Source organism: Varroa destructor, unplaced genomic scaffold (assembly GCF_002443255.2).
Source record: "Varroa destructor unplaced genomic scaffold, Vdes_3.0 BEIS01000006.1, whole genome shotgun sequence".
NCBI classification, from domain to species: domain Eukaryota; kingdom Metazoa; phylum Arthropoda; class Arachnida; order Mesostigmata; family Varroidae; genus Varroa; species Varroa destructor.
The window spans coordinates 24303956-24322735 of record NW_019211459.1 but is presented as its reverse complement, the minus strand read 5'-3'; the positions used below and the strand labels follow the sequence as shown (position 1 = coordinate 24322735).

The 18780-nt window shown below is 39.4% G+C and overlaps 1 protein-coding gene across 1 annotated transcript; it reads left to right on the top strand.

The window, feature by feature from the left end:
- The first annotated feature begins 414 nt into the window (after positions 1 to 414).
- On the top strand, positions 415 to 18089 carry LOC147755013 (major urinary protein 20-like). The gene is made up of 5 exons (XM_086993851.1): positions 415 to 966; positions 8748 to 8881; positions 12907 to 12983; positions 13370 to 13450; positions 13909 to 18089. Exons 1-5 carry the CDS (start codon positions 868 to 870, stop codon positions 14040 to 14042), a joined length of 525 nt encoding a protein of 174 aa, XP_086849977.1. The 5' UTR covers positions 415 to 867; the 3' UTR covers positions 14043 to 18089.
- Positions 18090 to 18780: the final 691 nt, after the last annotated feature.

Genomic DNA, 18780 nt, shown 5'->3' with positions numbered 1-18780 from the left:
TATTTTAGCGTTATAGAACAGTCTCGTCTAATGGGCTTGTGTGAAATATATTTTTCTCATTATATTTTTCTTAAGTCTATTAGTTGATGTGGCTTGCGGCGAACACTATAATGAAGTGTCACTTTCTAGTGAAGCTTTGAGTCACTTCTGCAGTGCAAACGTCATAGCATCTATTGATAACTGTGACGGTTACCTGTCCTATTCGTCGTAGATCTTATGAGACCTCGTCGCTGGGTGTTTGCGCAGGTGAATACTCTCTCAATTACAACAATTAATTAATAAACATTCCCTTCGTCAATTTTGTTTTGAGAAATATATTTCGAAGGGACGATATTTTTTTGCGGGAATACACGAAACTTCATAGGTTTGCAAAGCTGTCGCCGCCGGATTAGCATTATTTAAATTCGAAAATCAAAAAGTTGCGGCCAGCTAAATTGAACTTATCGCGCCCAAAAGTGCTCCTATCTTAGGCTACTTTAAAGCAAGTACAATAACTTTACAACAGACACTTAACAGTTTAAAGTTCTACCAAATGACCCTCAGGGTTTAACAGTTGCTCCTTACAGTATCTGTAATATAAGTGTAATTAAATGTCGAAATCTAAGTCCATTGGATAATTACTCAAATCAACAACCTTAAACAATAGTAAAACCAGTTCGGTAGATTGAAGAAGGAGCTTATGACTTATCCGGCGATAGTAGAAAAACGTCCGGAACACTTGCGGTAGTAATTTTGGTGCGGACTTGGCTAACACCGGTGCGACCCTTTGCAATATCTCTTACGGAAAACGCGTCGCCCATACAATCCAGCAAATTGTTCCTACAAGCAGCACAGTTGGGCCCCAAAGTCAGACTTTCTCGCTGAATCATGTTTTTCCAAATAGTGCCACTTGCAGCTGGCCTGTGTCTCATCGTAACACAGGCAAAACCTGCCACAAAAGTCATGGAAAACTTTGAACCTGAAAAAGTAAGCACTCATTTAATATTTGCACAGATCAGTTTCGCATAGTGATTATAACAACTTTGACCTGATCCGGTGTAGAATGGGACGAGATCCCTATCCGGTCAAAGTTCGCCTGCTCTATGCTGGCTATTAACTAACTACTAATCTATAGAAATCAAACGTCTCATGAACTAATCAAAGGGACACAAGATTCTTATCTGTTTCTTTCGATAACATCGATCGGATTCGATTATCGGGGCACTGCGCGATAGTTCTTACATAGCCAACATGTGTACTTATCTAAGTGTTCGTATGCGTCCTTTTGAATGAAGAAATGCTTGTTGCAACAAAATTTTGCACGATCCTACATCTAATCATGATATGTTTTGCGGTCCAACATTACCTAGCTTCCTAATATATGCTCAGTAAGATGATGCGCAGTAAATTATTAGACTCGTCCGATTTACGCAACTTTCATCGAACAAACGAACAAAGTTTTCTGATGTTAGAACTTATCGATGACGTTTGTTTAATTGTAGCATCGGACTAGGCTTGTAAACGCATTGTGTCAACCTGACAGCTGCTAGATTTCACCGTGAACCTCTTTAATACGTAGTACATCGTTATCCGATGACTCAGAAAAGTGACCATCCAAATGAGAAGACAGAAAGCAAACATAAATGCCTTATAGATAAACTATTCGTATCTTGTGCCCAACAAAACGAGCTACGGAAAGTCCAATAAAAAATCGATACGGACAAATACGACCCTGTATCCTCGTACATGCTCGCTGGCAAAAGCTATAGGCAAAGATAGAAATCATTGAAGCAGAGCATCAAATATGGACAGAAACGACATTTTCATCAAAGTGATTTTCGTTATTTTGTTCGTACATGCGAAAGGGTAGAAACTATAACACTGCATCGCCGTACCGGGTGGCGGCTGTTCCCCGGGCGCGTATCGCTTGGCACATTACGCTTTTATGCGTCGAACACATACGTCGCCTCGTACACAGTATTGAGTTCGCTTGCGAGAAGCCCCAGGGCAGCCGTCTGGGATTCAGGCTCTCTCATTGTCTCCCTAAATAGTTTGCCGTACTTGAAAGATGTCGGACAAAGACCCTGGATTTCTTGTCTGTCAACTTTAACTTCAGGCGAACTAAATTCAAATCTGTCATCTCGTTGCTCCGTTCTCGCGTGCCTTTCATTCTCTGGGTGTCTTGAAGTTACACAAATGAATACATCCCTGATCTGCCTGTGATCTGTTTTGCCTTGTAAAAGCATCTCATATGCGTGCTGTCGGATTCGCTATTTAACTTGGTCGGTTTACAATGAAAAGAACTACTAAAACAGTGCTGTAACATAGGCAAGATGCGACCTTTAAAATAGGTTTATTGGTGATTCCCCCGATGGAATGGACATATTTGTTCTAATCACTAAAGCGAAAACCCACTTTTCCTAAAAAGTATTGTTAGGAAACTACCCAAGAACTACTTAAAAATTCGATGTAGAACATTTGCCTGCCCACGCGGAATATGCTCAATTGTAAAAATAGTTATTGGCCATTCAGATAAAGCTGCCGAGAAATTTGTCTAACATTGTCGAATTTAATCGAAGATTATCTGTAGATATATATATATATATATATATATATATATATATATATATATATATAGATAATCTTAATAAATTATACCATTATCTCACAGTTACCAACCCAAACTAAGTATCTGCATGTTATTGCTGTCTCTTTTTGCTCTCAAATGATCGCGTACGAAATGACGTTGTCACTAGAGCGGTATTTTTAAAGTGAGCTAGCGTTCAGTTTTCTGTCTCGGTTTGGCGTGGTAGGTCCACATCCTAGGTGCGCACCTAGAGTAACCTTCTATTCCTCCTCCAAGCCTGCTTTGCCCTTTTATACAATGCCATAGGCTTTCGGTCGGACTCGAATCAGGTGAATTTCCAGCGCATGACAAGATCTCACTATTGTTCTATTGCTGTATGCTCTAAGAACAACAGAAACATGCTATTCCTTATGAGCACACAGTTCCTATCTGGACACGTGTTCTCGCACCTGGGACAACATTTTTCGTCTGATTTATCTCACTACATTATTAGCTTTTCGTGATCCACTTGACGAACTGTGAAGCTCCAACACCGCGAAAAGTAATCACGGCCTACATCGTTACTTTTTTCGGAGGTCTGGCCAGCAGGGATTATACTGGAATCGTGGATGTTTAGCCATAACGCCTGTAGAGATGTTGAGCGTTTCTATCCAAGAACCCAAAATGCGATTCATCTGAAGAACATATCCCTTAGCAGGCTGACAGAAAATTGTCAGCCCATTTGAAACACGCGTACTTATTTGTATAGTTAAGCCGAGGTTTTTTGACCGGTTTACGATAGATAGTCAAAAGCACTCGCTTGTCGTCGGATACGATGTCGGAGGGATTTTATAAACGTGACGATCTTTTTGTAGCTCGATTAGAATAGTACTGTCTCTTCGCTGCGTTATGCACCATTTTTTTTTTTAGAACGAGCACTTTATCCTTGACCTTCTCTCTTACGTTGTGAATTGTAACCCTCTATATTTTAACCCACTCACCAAATTCTCTTCAGGATCGCTTTCCTTGTATGATTCTAGTTATTCTGTAAGACCTCTTCGTGACCCCAGTACGAGTTCATGCATGGTGGATGGTACGCGTATAAAGTGCTATGGTACATCTCGAACCCTCTCTATGGATGGAAGAAAACAGAATCGGTTGCCTGAGACATGTGACACATGCTTTAATGAACAGCCGTTGTATCACACGCCTCAGTAAATGTTTCGGTGGCATTATGGGACTGGCGTTATATATTAGACTATGACTGACCATACGCTATAGTACTTCAACATCAACTAGATAAATCGACCAAAAGCATCGTCGTATTATAGTTTTAGCGGAGGCTCGATTATCAAAAGTATCTCCCATAAAGGTTAACCTGCTATGGTTTTGTACCCTAAAGACCGACGTTTAACTTAGGCGGTATTTCTGACTTTTAGCTTTAACACACGCCTAGGGCTGTATCGGAACAAGCCGCATTATTAAACCACTCCAGCGACAAAATTCTTTACAAACGAAGTATCACAATTCGAAGCCAAAGCTAAGTCCTAACATGTCCCATATAAACAATGTAATGCCTAGCCCAAATGGGTAGACCGACGCCGGCTAGCTTCGATTACCTAATAGTTTTAGTAAAATAATTCTCATTATAATCCAGTGTACTGCTGGCGTTGCTATACTTAAGTATGAGATTACCAAAGTGATCCATAACACCAAGCCCCTACTTATATTATACTTCATAATTTTATACCATCTAGATGTACTCAATTAAAGTTCCGTTTAAAACTACCCGCGGTTGTGCCACTGCGTGCCGGATTTGGTTAAAGGGCGACGTTGACTTTTTTTTTTCCGAATATTCAAAAGAACGAGAGACACGAATTTAAATTTGCAGCATAAGCTATTGAGCCGAAGCAACTATAATTTTATTATAGGAACCTCTTCCGGGCAGCATATGACCAAATTTACCCATACAGCATACAGTCGTATTTTGTACGTCTGTATCTTCCTTTGTGGCGTTCATCATTGCAAAACGAAGTACAAATCGAAAAAAAAAAAAAGAGCTACACAAAATGTCTATAGAGGCTGCGGGCTCTATGGTAGGCGTGTTACTTAATGCATTTATTCTCGTAAACGCAAATATACGAGTTTTAGGTTTATATAAAAAAAAATATCTATCAATGCCCACTTGAAAAATGATTGAAGTACGGAGTAGCACAGCCTTATTGTAGAGCATTCATAAACGAGCTTTGCAACTCGCGTAGCTTATGGAATAAGATTAAAGGGTGAAGTGTGTAACAGAGATAGTATGATGCTTCTTGGTTTTCTAGATGTATCGCGAAATCTCGAGATAGTTATACCGCCTTTCGCTAACATAAACTGGTAGTAATAGGCGATTGTTACAGCGCATGTTCAACACTGTACATTTTCCTGAGGTACAACCAACGTTTTTAAAAAAGCTTTTTTATTATTCAGACGATAGAAAACACAGTGGAAAAATCAGATTAAAAAAAAAACGCCATGGGAAAACAAACCTACAGGAAAAACGTAATGGAAAGCCATGTCGGAAACGCGATGGAACCACGCATCCGAAAACGTTCATCAATGGCAAATGTGTTAAAGACGAATAAACAAACGTAAGGCCTTACGAACCTGCGAACCTCACGTTGTGCATTGCCCAACTTCTGTTTCGTGAGTCATTCTTTCTCGGTTAAAGAAATGCTTTTGTGTCCTGAAACACCATTTTTATTTAGTCGAGTCCTACGAGTCTCAGTTACGCGAAATCTACTATGAGGTGTCAGTTGAAGCTCTTCGGGTAAAACCGTTTTTCGCAATAAACTCTAGAGCTTTATAGTGAACTACGATGATTTCTACTATACGAGATATTATCCGCTGTGTCCTAATAGAAAAATCCCATGCCAGATCTGCGGCCTTCAAGGCACGAGGCTTTCTGCGACAAATGGGTTGACACGTTTTTAGTTCACCCTAATCTCTGTGATTAGCCTAGACAGTTCACGCGGAGTGGAACCGTAGTATTTCGCGTAGCTACTGGACATCTGCCCAGTCGAGCAAAATTATGAACTAAGCCAGAGGAAACGAGCCCATAAATATGGGCAAATATCACCAAAAGGTTCCACCTCGAAGATTAGGACGCAAGTCAGAAGATACTGCTATTCAGCTTGACCTATTTCCGACACTCGTCAAAATGCGAAAAACAAACCCCCCCTGGGCTGTGCAGCTCAGAAGAGTCACCTCTGTACTTTCATACTCATCTAGCATGTCACAGCCCCCGGCCCCCGTAAGCTCAAAGCAATACTGTCAAGAATGAAGGATAAGGACGATATAAAATCATTCGTCGGCAAGGAAGCAGGCGAAAATCGCGATGCAAGAACATCTAAATCTAAGCATCACTTAACAAATTGTAACCCCTTGTAAAGATATTTTTGACGGTATCTTTTTTTTGCAAAAAACCTGTGAATTTGTGAAATCTCTATATATATATATATATATATATATATATATATATATATATATATATATATTTCACAAGTAGAAGTTCAGAGCTCAATGCGACCGATACACGTTGAGTGAGCTACTGTGCTTTTACAAGATGACCAGAACAGTGCCATGTACGGCGAACTTCACCAAAGCACAAACAAATCAATTTGGGAAGCCCGTCTTGTAATATCGCCGTAAACACCCGAGGTAGTAAAGAAATGTTTCAGAGAAGATTGAATCCAAATAGTTGTTTTCTTTTCAACTATATTAGCCATTCTCAGCAGGGTTGCATGTAGCAACATGCATATTGTATGGAGGAAGCGATCTAATGCAACCTCTGAATGCACCAATACGGGGAGCGAATAGAAGAATGTATATAGACGAGTAAACTGCTTACGTTCGACGCTTAATTCACTCGTTCTCGCAAACCTTTGGACATGCCAGCAGACTTCGCTTCAGAGTCTGGTTTGTGAGCGAGCGACTGTAACGGTATTTCAAAATAAATTGTCCTTCACAACCTCAGACAAGAAGCAGAAAGTAACAGATGATGGGAATGGCTTCCATGAATGTGCACGTCTGAGTGAACGCATAGACTAAGCGTATCCAACAAAAGGCTGATTTTCCAATAGAGTATCCCGTTCAAAGCGGTGCATGTAGACAGTGCGAAGTAAACATACACTTTTTTTGAGAGCAGCACTTGAGGCTATGAGTGTACCACTACTCGAGCTACTGTGCTTCGTCACGATTGGTAGAGATTAATATATTATTGGGTTATTAGCGATACAGTCTATAATAATGATCTATCATAAATAACACAATATATTCGCTACGCGGACACCCGCTCCCGACTTTAGATCGCTGTGCAGACCGAAATTACATGGTCACGCCACTCTCATGACGCCAGCATGCTTTGTGCGAGGATTTCCTCGGAACGTTCTTGATAACGTTCGTTTCATCCGTACGCAGACTCGAGGTCTTGAACGGGACTAAAGCTGATTCCGTGACATGACGTCGTAGTGCCTCGTGTTCATAGCGGACGTATATTTCTGCTCAATGTCGAAGATTTCTGTGGACAACTTTTATATCGTTCGATCGCAAAAGGTTGAGTATTGTTTCAGCTCTGTAGTCAACGTCTGCTACCGGCTGGCAAAGCCACTCGACAGGGCTCACCCGTCCTACATCGACTCTCTAAGCGTATTTGTACATCGCGGTATTCTTCGGGGCTGTTCCTTTAGTTCTCTTGCTTTTAGGGAAATACATGTGTACGCATCGATCACCACCCCACCATTGCGCATTCGCCCCGGCCCAGTTCATCACGAACCGTTGAATCCGTGATGCGTGTCGACCAGAGTGGTTATTTTCTTGAATATATGTTGAGTAGATGAAGTCCAAAAGTGTATACAATGAGGTTCGAAAATAACGCGTTGACGTCGGCATAGTAAATTCAATGCTGACCGAAATCGTCTCTAAACAACCGTCTCTGAATAAGTCTAAGCCAATGAACATGAACAGCATGTACTATTCTATATTTACATGGCTTATTTTGCAGCGTGTCTTGCCTGGGTTTAAACCCGAACCACAACGGGTCCCTAAATTAGATTAGCAGGCAAATACGTTACCCAATAAACCATCACAGGGACACTATTAACCTACTCGTTAAATAGCTACATAAATTTTCATTGGATGAAATACAACATCTGTCAGGGAAAAGGGTAGGCTTGAATTGGCACTTTACTGAAAAGTGTTGATTTTTCGCGGGCGAGTAAGCTTTGCAAAGGCATTTTGGAACACTACATTAGATTCGAATCCGTAAAAATGTTTAACAACGGTGATATATATAAACAATAAACGCAACAAACAAAATTATCCTCTACGAAAGTGTGTCGAACGTTATTCACAAAATTCTCCTCTGCGAGAGTAGTACCCAACTTTGGTTCGAAGAAGCTCATAACGGGTAGTTAAAGTAACTTCATTCCTCGTACAATGTACGCACTTAGCAGCATCCTCGAAACGTTGACGCCTGAACAAAGTCGGGATATATATTCGTCCCGTTCCTAATACCATCAGTTGTAGTAACGACATAATGTTGGCATGAAAAATTTTGTTTCATTGCATTAATCAATTACGCTTGCCGCTAGACAAAAACCTGTTCTTTTTAGAACAAAACAACGAACCTGTCATGGCAAAAAACAGTGGGTCATTTGCAGAGTTTAGGGAAAGATAAGTTACTAGACAATCCGAATATCTTTAATAAGATTTAGATTCAATGAGCTCGAGAAGATATTTCCGATACATTTAAATTTTAATGCAGATACGACCAATTGTCATTTAGGTAATCGTCGTTTTACAGAGGATAAGTATATAGTACAAATATAGTACAAATTCGATCGACTAGATAAACTCTGAGGGCTACTTTTTTTTTTTTTTTTTTATTTCTGTTTAACTTTTTCCCATTTTCTGAATGTTTTTGCCTGTTTCGAGTCCTTGCATTTTTCGGACATTTGGCCTGATAAAACTTAATTCCGTTTAAATATATTTTATGTAGCGTATTTGAGTGATGCATGACGTCTATCAATATTTGATATACAATTTGAACCCGTCATTCTGTATATAATATATACATATATATGTGTAATAAAGACAACTGATTGGCGCCGTCCTGAAATCGGACTTCGAAATTTATTTGTTTGTTGGTCCTGTTTTCCAGTTCATCGGAAAGTGGTGGCTAATTCAGGTCACAGAGAAAATATTCAACAGTGACGAGGACTGTGCACATATCGTCGTGACGAAGAAGGAAGGTAACGTCTACGACGTTGTGGCGCAGTTTCATAAGATTAAAACGTGAGTTTGGTCGGAAAAAATAACCACAGCAGTGTAATCGGGAAGCTCGTCAATGTCCCATTCTGCTTTAATTTGAAGTAACTTTTCAAAAAATCTAGGAGCCTGGAAGCTTCTTGTAACCTATAAATGGCAAATGTCGAATGTTTCTTATAACCTTTTTAGCTTATATATATATATATATATATATATACATATATATAAAGTCCTTGACACCTTTTTCACAATCTATATTCACACACACAGAATGTTTGCATTCAGATTTAAGATAAGAGTGCCTTAAAGATGAGTAAGATTTCTGCAAAAAAATAGCTCTATTTTTACAATTTATATTCCGATCAAGGAACAAATGCTGCCTAGACCCATACTGAAAATGTATCCCACCTCTATGAAGAAATGCTTTGAAATAACAACAACGATATTCTTTCAAATATAAATAAATTGGTTAGAGACTTGTGTGTGTGTGTGTGTGTGTACATGTGTATAGGAGTTTTTGTGTATATGTGTGTATAGAGAGGTGTATGTGTGTGTGTGTGTGTGTGTGTGTGTGTGTGTGTGTGTGTGTGTGTGTGTGTGTGTGTGTTTTGTTTATGAGTGTGTGTCGTTTGTGTATGAGTGTGTCCTTTGTGTATGAGTGTGTGTCGTTTGTGTATGAATGTGTGTCGTTTGTGTATAAATGTGTGTCCTTTGTGCATGAGTGTGTGTCCTTTGTGTATGAGTGTGTGTCGTTTGTGTATGAGTGTGTGTCGTTTGTGTATGAGTGTGTGTCCTTTGTGTTAGAGTGTGTGTCGTTTGTGTATGAATGTGTGTCGTTTGTGTATAAATGTGTGTCCTTTGTGTATGAGTGTGTGTCCTTTGCGTATGAGTGTGTGTCCTTGGTGTATGAGTGTGCGCCCTTTGTGTATGAGTGTGTGTGTGTGTGTGCGCGTGAGAGAGAAAGAGAGAGCTAGGAGGTAAGAATTGGTCAGTATCCACACAGCATCTCCCGTAAATTCTGGTAACAGCCAAATTTATTCTGTTATATTTATGTATTCGCCATACTCTTCAAAGCATTCTCAGGCAATTTATTTAGGCCTTGTCAAGTTTGGAGACGACAGCCACTGTCAAGTGTACGTATGAGTTTCACCCGTCGAGCGTGGCGGGTGCAAAAAAACTCGTATTTAAGTCTTTGCATGACCGCTTTTACAATGTTGGCCAAGGTCGGTTTAGCGTCGCCATAAAGACAGATGACTTTGCTTTGTCTATTGGGCCATTCTTGTTAGATAGACCGATCCACTCAACGCGATTAGGATTTATATATACTCCTGTTGACTGCCTCGTTCTTTTCAAGCGTTACCCAATGTAGAAGACCCTTTCAGTCTTACCAAGCGAAAATCATCATTCTTTTGAAATGCATATCTGCTTCTATTCTAAGCTTAGGCGTATTTTCCGGAGATAGTCATTTCTTTCTCTTTTCAATGTCGCCCCCGGTAAAAATTAGCTATGTTTGTAACTATGTATTGCCCGGTGCCAGACGAGATGTAAGCAATCAGTAAGAAAGCTTGCTCTTAAATGCTGGCTACCTATTACGCGGCACACTCACTTCCAATTTCTAATAAATAGCATCGACCTCGAATGGTCTACTAGAGGGGAGTATATTTTTTATGTGTAAAATTTCATTTCGGGCTTATTAAATCCCGTTTAATAGTCCCCTCAGTTACAAGAAAAAAACACAAGTAGTGGCAAATTTTGACCTTGGTAAAAACCAAATACAGTACGAGTCAAATATATATATTAGCTGCGGTATGCTGTTAAGTTTTTACTGCGGCTGTTTAAATAGTTTCCAGCAAACCCCTAGCATAAATTGTTTTTTGGCACTGCCAATAAGCGGTAGCAAGCTGGTAGTGGAACCATAAAATACCTGTGTTAGAGTAACCCGGGGACACAAAGAAACTAATTAATAAACATGTGTGGAATCTATGAGTGAGCATAGGCAAAATAAGCTGCAAAAGAAATCATCTTGGGATTGATTGATGTCTCAGAGAGTAAAACATAACGCAACGAGGTTCTTCGTATTGGAAGACCGAATTTGTTGTTGCCTCTCAATATATTTTTATGGAATAAGATTTGGCTTCATCTGGACGCCACAAACAGATTTGTGTGTTCGTCTGTGTATGTGTATGCATCTCAAAAAGATATAAAAATGGGACACTAACTCATTCCGTAAGGAACGACTGTTCCGGTATCGACGATACACGCATCCAACATGACAGCCATGGTGGTTAGGCCGTGACTTGATTGACTTCATTAGGGTTTAAAAATACCTTCTCTATGTCGAGTTTTACGCAGAAGTATAAAGTTGAACCATACTCAAGCTCTAGTTGAGGTTTATTTTATCATCGGACAATTTTTCATATACTACTTATGCTCTTTGCCTCTAGTTGGCTTTCAACACTGTTAAGCCTTTTCTCGAATGCTGAAAGTGTAATAACCCGAATAAATAGTAGTGTGGAACGTGTGGTGATTTTCCCTCGAGTCCATGTCAGGCTGAAAGGATAAGCAAGGTCTATAAGTAATACACCGTTCCTGAAGCCATCCCTATCTCTGTACTTATTTTGAAGACCAAAAAGGCCTTTTAGTGAATAAAAAATATGATGAAGGTTCTTCAAGAAATTAAAGGATGCCTTGTGTAATTTGGAACCGAAATGAAGGAGAAAATCCATTTCTTGCAAATACCGATACGTTGTTGTAGCTTCGTATGGCGAAGCATACTACACGAACAGCTGTTGCTTTAAAACTTGATTCTGGTGGCCGCCACTTAAATTGCTTGGACCCACTTACATAAATAGAACTATTTATTGTACATTTTTGGGTTTAACAATATTATGTATACGAGTGTGAGTTTCTAAACACAGAGAGATACTTTACAGATGCGTGAAATTTATTTCGGAACGTGTAAAATAGACATGACACCTTCCGCGTATTTGCCGACGCGCGGAGTGTTTTTTGTTCTGTGCAGACTTTAATAGGTTTTGCGGCTTGTCCCTTGCGGGCATTTTACCCCTTTTCAATCGTTTTTATTACCTCTGAATAATGTCGCAGGGCTATGCAAAATGTTTAAATATAGAGGAGAAGTATTTAAGAATATAGCTACCGTATGATAACAAGTAGCCATATTTTTAGATACATTGAAAGGAAGTGTATGCTGCAGTTCACAAACTGTCCACAGCTGTTCTCACTCTGATGTGCTCCTTGCTACTTGACATTGACAATCTGGCGAGCGAAGTAAGTGTCCTATCGGCCCCTATGCGTGGAGGCCTAGAAGATCTTCGCTTGCCTGAAATATTCTATGGTTAATACAGTGCTGCTCAGTTGGATGTTTTAGCCTAGTAATTTTTCGACCTTACGTTTTTGTATCAGGATTGCCTTGCACTCTCTTTGCGAACATCGGGATTATTTCTGATTCTAGCCTGTTTGCAGCTTTATGCTTCGTCGTGTTTTTGCCTGAACCAAACATTCTACGAATTGGCCGAGTTTGACAGAGAGAAAAAGTGGCAAGTGAATGCTAAGTCCATAATTCACTTTCAGGCCTCGTTCTCTGATAGAGTGGCCTTGGTTTCTTTTACGGCAAATCTGTAACGTCCATGTGGAGTACTTTTTTTCTTTTATAGCTCCATTCTACATTTGAAGATCACGTAGGTACCTTTTACTCAGAGAAGTTCCCAACGTGTGCGTACATCTAGGTGAGCCTGATTCCACTGCAGGTGCACAAAGCCATATAAACAAAGATGTGTGTAGCAACGCGTTAGAATGCCTTTTCGTTATCCCATGGGCTCAAACAAACTGCCCGAAACGTTTCAGTGGCTTTTCGCCCATACGTCTGACCCCAACAACTATTAAGTCACATTGTTATTACGACAGTAACAGCTTACGAGTGGAGGTAAAAAATTTTCAGCTATGCTACCTATAAATTTTATCTTTTTCTAGTTATTAGTATCTAAGTAAATAAATGTTAAAATGTCCTAATGTTACAATATTGACACTTTCAGTAATAGTGTTCGAACGATGCACTTCGATATAACCGACAGACCTGATCAGCCGGCAATCTACGATCTCCTTGTTAACGGTAAGACGTACAGTTGCACGAGATATTTACTACGTAGAATCTTATATGTAACCTTACCTAATAAAACGCATTGTTATTAAGCATATATAAAATGACGACTGTTTCATAAATGAAATGCCAACTAAGGACGTATTGCATTATAAAAATAAAACGTAAATCCAGTTCCGTCTGTTCCAGAGACTACATATCAAGAAACTATGTGACATAGATATTTATTGTTGAAATCGTACTAGGTAGAGGCAATCTGGAGCGAGCAAACAGGTTTTTACAAAACAATTTTGTGTGTCGCAGTTTGAAGAACAGAGCGTCAGGCCATCATAGCCAGAAGGGAGCATATTATAACAGGACCTAGTTAATATCAGTATATCGAAAACGATGTTTTTCAGGAAAGAGGATTGTAACAGCTCAAATTCTCGGGACGGACTACGACAACTGGGCAGTCATCTTTATCAAAGAGGGACCCTACAGTAAGTTTGTTTTTTCTTACTTGAGGCTCCGTACTGTAAAATAATGATAATAAAAAAAAAATTATCATTATTTTACTTACCTACCAGTGACACCTTTAGAGCATTGAGCTTCTCTTCCTTATTTGCTATATCGGAAGAACGCTCTCAGTAAATAGATCGAAATATCTGGCGAACACAATAACTCCACAAACGCTAACAAGCGCACTTGATCAGATTTATGAAGCGCGTTTTTCATCGTCGTAGAAAATACAGGGCGTCGTTTTAGACGCCAAACGGCAGGACAAAGCGATTAGGACAGACCTCGATTCCCAGACAAGCCAGTTCCGTCGTTCATTAAAATTAACTATCAGAAGGCAGAACTGTAACTAAAACACTGCGTATTTTACAACTGAACTTATTAATTATGAATTAATAAGTTCAGTTGTGACTCAGCACTAATCGATTGCCTACGATTTCAGTGATCTACACGGTCGCGTCAAGAACTTCAAGAATAGACCCTAAGTTCCAGGCGAATATAGATGTGATTATGCTGGATAATGAAGCTCAAGTGACTTTCGAAGAAGTCAACGGTTCCTGTCCAGACACCATCTGAGATACAGGCAGCACAAATACTCAAATGCTATAGAATGCATTGTTTTCGAGTACAGGACCCATTGTCAATACCGATATAACAGCATTATTTTGTGACTACAAACTCGTTCTATGTCCAACTGCTTAATAATATAGCATTAATTTTTCTGCACAATTTAAGGTTTACAAATGAACGCAGAAAAAGAAAGTAGTATACCTGTTATGTAGTTTCCAAATATGTAGCCTGCTGCTTATTAACGTGCAATGACGTACAAAAGGCGCCTACTACGTAGGTATCTTTAGTACGACTCGTTTCGTAATACAGTTTCAGCACAGATCTTAACTACAATTTTTCAAATCACAAATAGTTTAACATTGCGTATTTGCTAGCCTTTATGTATTTTACACATAAACGTGCGCTTTTCAGTGAAAATACAAGAGGTTATACGATGAAAAAATTATAGTTCGATTAGCTTAATAGAGTGGAAAATCCGCCTGCATTTGTGGTAAATTGTGTAAAATACCTGTAATCAATATATATATATATATATATATATAGATTTTTTTGATGATAGCACGCAGAAGTACTCTTAAACTGCGGTAAAAAGAAAGGCATTTACTGGAACGTGTGATGCAATGCTTGTTCATTACAACACGTTTGAGCGTTTGAGTCATTTACGCATACCTCAGACAACCGATTCGGTCTTCTTCCATTGATGGGGAGACAAAATGGGGTTCAAGATGAGCATAGCGCTTTATACACATACCGTCCACTATACATGAACTCGTACTGGGGCCACGAAGAGGTCTTACAGAATAGCTAGAATCATACAAGCGATCGTGAAGACTACTTGCTGAGTGGCTTAAAAATATAGAAGGGTACAATGTAGCACAGAAGGTCAAGGATAAAGTGCTCGTTCTAAAAAAAAAATGGTGCATAACGCAGCGAAGAGACAGTGTCATTCTAATCTAGCTACCGAAAGATCGTAACGGTTTATCAGCTGCCTTAGAGCGTGGAATCATTGTGTTTATAAAATCTCACCGACGTCGTGTCGGTGTTCTTTTTTTTTTTTTTTTTTTTAATAGTTTTGACTCTCGTAAACCAGTCAAAAAAGCCCGGCTCAACTACCCAAATAAGTACGCGCGTTTCAAATGGGCTGACAATTCTCAAACGCAGAAAATTGAAGACTGGTAAGAAGTATGTTGTTCGGATTAATCGCATTTTGGGTTGTTGGATAGAAACGCCTAACACCGCTACAGGGATTCTGGGGAAACATCAAGGATTTCGGTGTAATCGGGCTGGCCGAACGTTCGAAAAAAAGTGACGATGTGCGCCGTAATTACTATTGGCGGTGCAGGAACTCCACGTTTCGTCAAGTGGATCACGAAAAACCAACAGTGTAGAAAGGTAAATCAGATGGAAGGTATTGCCCCAGATACGAGGACGGTGTCCAGATAGGAACTCCGTATTACGCGTATGACAAGTTGCTATGTCGCATGGCAAAGTGTCTCTTAGTATCGCTAATAATGGTAAAGTTTTTCCATGGCCTGAAAACTCACTGATTTAAAGAGTGAGTCTGAGCGCGACAAAAGGTCACGCACATCTCACAACTCAAAAATATAGTGCTACAAGTACGGGCCCAGGATCCGGGCGTGACAGGGGTGGTGCATGCAGGCAAAACGCACCAAATTAAACTGCAACAGTGATTGCAGCCAACGATGAGAACACTAGATATTAGCTTCTGCAGTGCTTTTTCGCCCATCGAAGTTTAAAAATACCGGTCTAGTGATAGTGTGTCATCGTTAGAAAATAGAACGAGGCCAATTTCGCACAAAAGAGATGGCTCGCAGATATTTAGTCGGCGTACAAAGCCATCTTCGATCAAAATCGATAATATGCGAAATTTCAAACTGGGCTTATTTGATTAGCCAATGTCTGTATATATACAGACCTTTCATACTGGTGGACATGGCCGTATAACTATACAGTAGGCCAGATCTTAAAGGCTCTTCTATAGCGTTTCATAATGTTCGTGGCCAACCAGACCCCTTTACAACGGCTATTAGTTGCTAAAAAAAATATCCCCCTGGAACAAAGGGTCGTAAAGATCTAAAAAACGCACGTGTGAATAAGTTTTATCAGAGCTGATCGGGTAGCTTGAAGGCGAAACTGTCCTAAGTGAAGTTTAGATTATCGAACGTCCGATGACTTGTAGAGAGATGCCCTGGGATAATGCGACAGCTCTATTTATGATAGTCTATTCTGTTTGGCTTCATATTGAGGGTTCATTTCTTTACGATATTGGAATTAATTGACGGACTGACGCGGTAAACCCTCGTTGAATACTACAAAATATTTACGTACACAAAACAGCTTGTACTTCATTGTGTTTTATAGGCTAAGATATTACGATATACTAGGCAGGCGACGTATTTTGAAAGATGGTGTGAATTGTTTTAGCGGCTTGTTTAGATAATTTCCTTTCTCTTATTTGTCGATGGGTTACAGCTGGAAAACTATGTCTAATTTATCTTCAATTTGCCCAGTCATCTTTTTATATAGTAAATTGATATAGCTTCATTTAATTGTTTGTTTTCAACGGGCTCAATCTTACGTTAAATTCCGAAGTTAGGAATCAACCTTGAGAGCTTAGAATAGATTAGGAAAAGCTATTTAGGGTTATATAACCTGAAACTTTCAATAAGGAAGTATTTCATATCGTATATGGAAACATACTATAATATGTCTTTTACCAATATTGTTGCTTGCAGATCGGGTCAAAATTTTATATGAATAAAGTCGGAAGGCAAACATTTCGTGTGTCAATACATTTTTGGGTTTAAAAATTGGGTAGCCAGTCGATAGCTGTTATTTCGAAACCAGCCACGGCTCACACTAGAGAGATAAACGACACCCTTTGGCAGCCGTCAGATGCCTGTTCTCAAAGATCCCAATCTCAAATATAGTTGTCTTAAGACCTTCGCTTACCTGCTGATCACGAAGAAACAATTCGGCTGAAACGACGGTTTTCATCGATCGAAAATTTCTACCTACGTGCTTCTAGATCTTTTAATATAGTCATCGGATGAGACAGGTCGCCAGCGGTGTACAATCCTTTGTACGAGAGCTGTTTTTTCCTTGCATTGGATTCTGTTCCTTTTGTATAAAATATATTGAATGATGGTTTGGCCTTAAGCGTCCAGAACTCGCTATTGTTGAGGAAAATTTTATATCAGTATCTGGATCGAAACTGTTCCCTTCTGCTGTATCGCTTTTCAAAAGAAGTGCTTTTTACGGCATTTATTCAAAGAGTTAATGCTAAAGGCTAGTGTGAATAGACAAAATTTAATCATCATTCACCATAATCAGCTCGTAACTGGCTGACGGTAACTAATTCGCTAAGAAGTTCTATAACTCATTTTGCGTCAAACGGAAAAATATGTCCATGATTAACCCCTGTCGAAAGCAATGATTCTCCTTTCATCCCTTAATACATTCGGGCTATACAAAGGAAGTATCTAATGGGCCATGGCCAGGGTCATCTAAAAGAGGCGTATGTATCATCACTTTAGTGGGAAGAATATGCCTCAAAGGTTTTTTTAACGCTGCGACGCACGGAACCCAGTTCGCCAATATGAAAAGTGGCTGCACCTTTACTACGCCATTTTTCAAGACATAAAACATATCAAGCGACCATTGGTACGACGATGTTTCATCACTGCCGAAAACATCCTGGGGTTCCGAAAGTTACGTTTGCTATAGAAAGACAGCCGATGTTTAACGGAAACCTGTTGCTCCATGTGCTTTTTTTTGCTTGCCTTCTAGATACTTATATAGATAGTATCGAATGTCTTTATAGCAAAGATAAAAAGATGCTTCTTCTGTTTAGCAGTGACTGGAATTAATAATAAAACCGGTTCCTAATGATCCATTACAGTAGGTCAATGTGTAGCGAACGGCATCACTTTTACATTGCACAATTGTTCTAAGCTTTTTTGAAAATATTCATACTACAACTTTGAACTAGAGCTCCTAATAAATAGCTCTGTCTATGTTGTTTATTGAGGATCCTGGAGGACCTTCTCTTTTACCTGCTACTAATAAACATATAATATACCCATTGATTATATCGATCTTGTCTGCGCTAAATCGCCTCCCTGACCCACTATCGGCTCGGAGTGCATTATACCCTTTCGGTTCTATAGTTTCTCGGAGACTACTGCAGTAAATGGTAGTCCGCAGATGAAACTTCATGGTCCGGCAAAGCATAAAGTCTCACCTGCGGTACATTAGCTATATACACATATTTTTCAATAAGTTTTTATCTATTTTTACTGGAATACATTGCCTTAATGTTGAATTTAAATGACGCACTCTATGAGTCTTATCCGTATTTTTTTTCTTTAATTTTTACTCTTAAATAGAAACGCTGGTAGGTATTTTTGTATGGATAAGGGGCACAGAGTTCTACAAGGATAAATAAGCGACAGTAGAAGCTAAGTGTCAATCTAGAGTTTTTCGATTTGACCTTCCATCGCTTGTAAAGCATTTTATAATGATTGAAACAATTTAGCGATTCCTTTTCAGCGTCGTTTATGGGATACATATATAATCTATACTCACTCTGTCCTGAATTTATGAAATATAGCGCGAAAGTGCCTATTTGTTACCAGCCACCATCGCACAATAAATTTCAACTCAAGAGAGATCCTGCGAAGATATCAAGATCAGATACTCTTATTATGAAGTTGAGGATGGC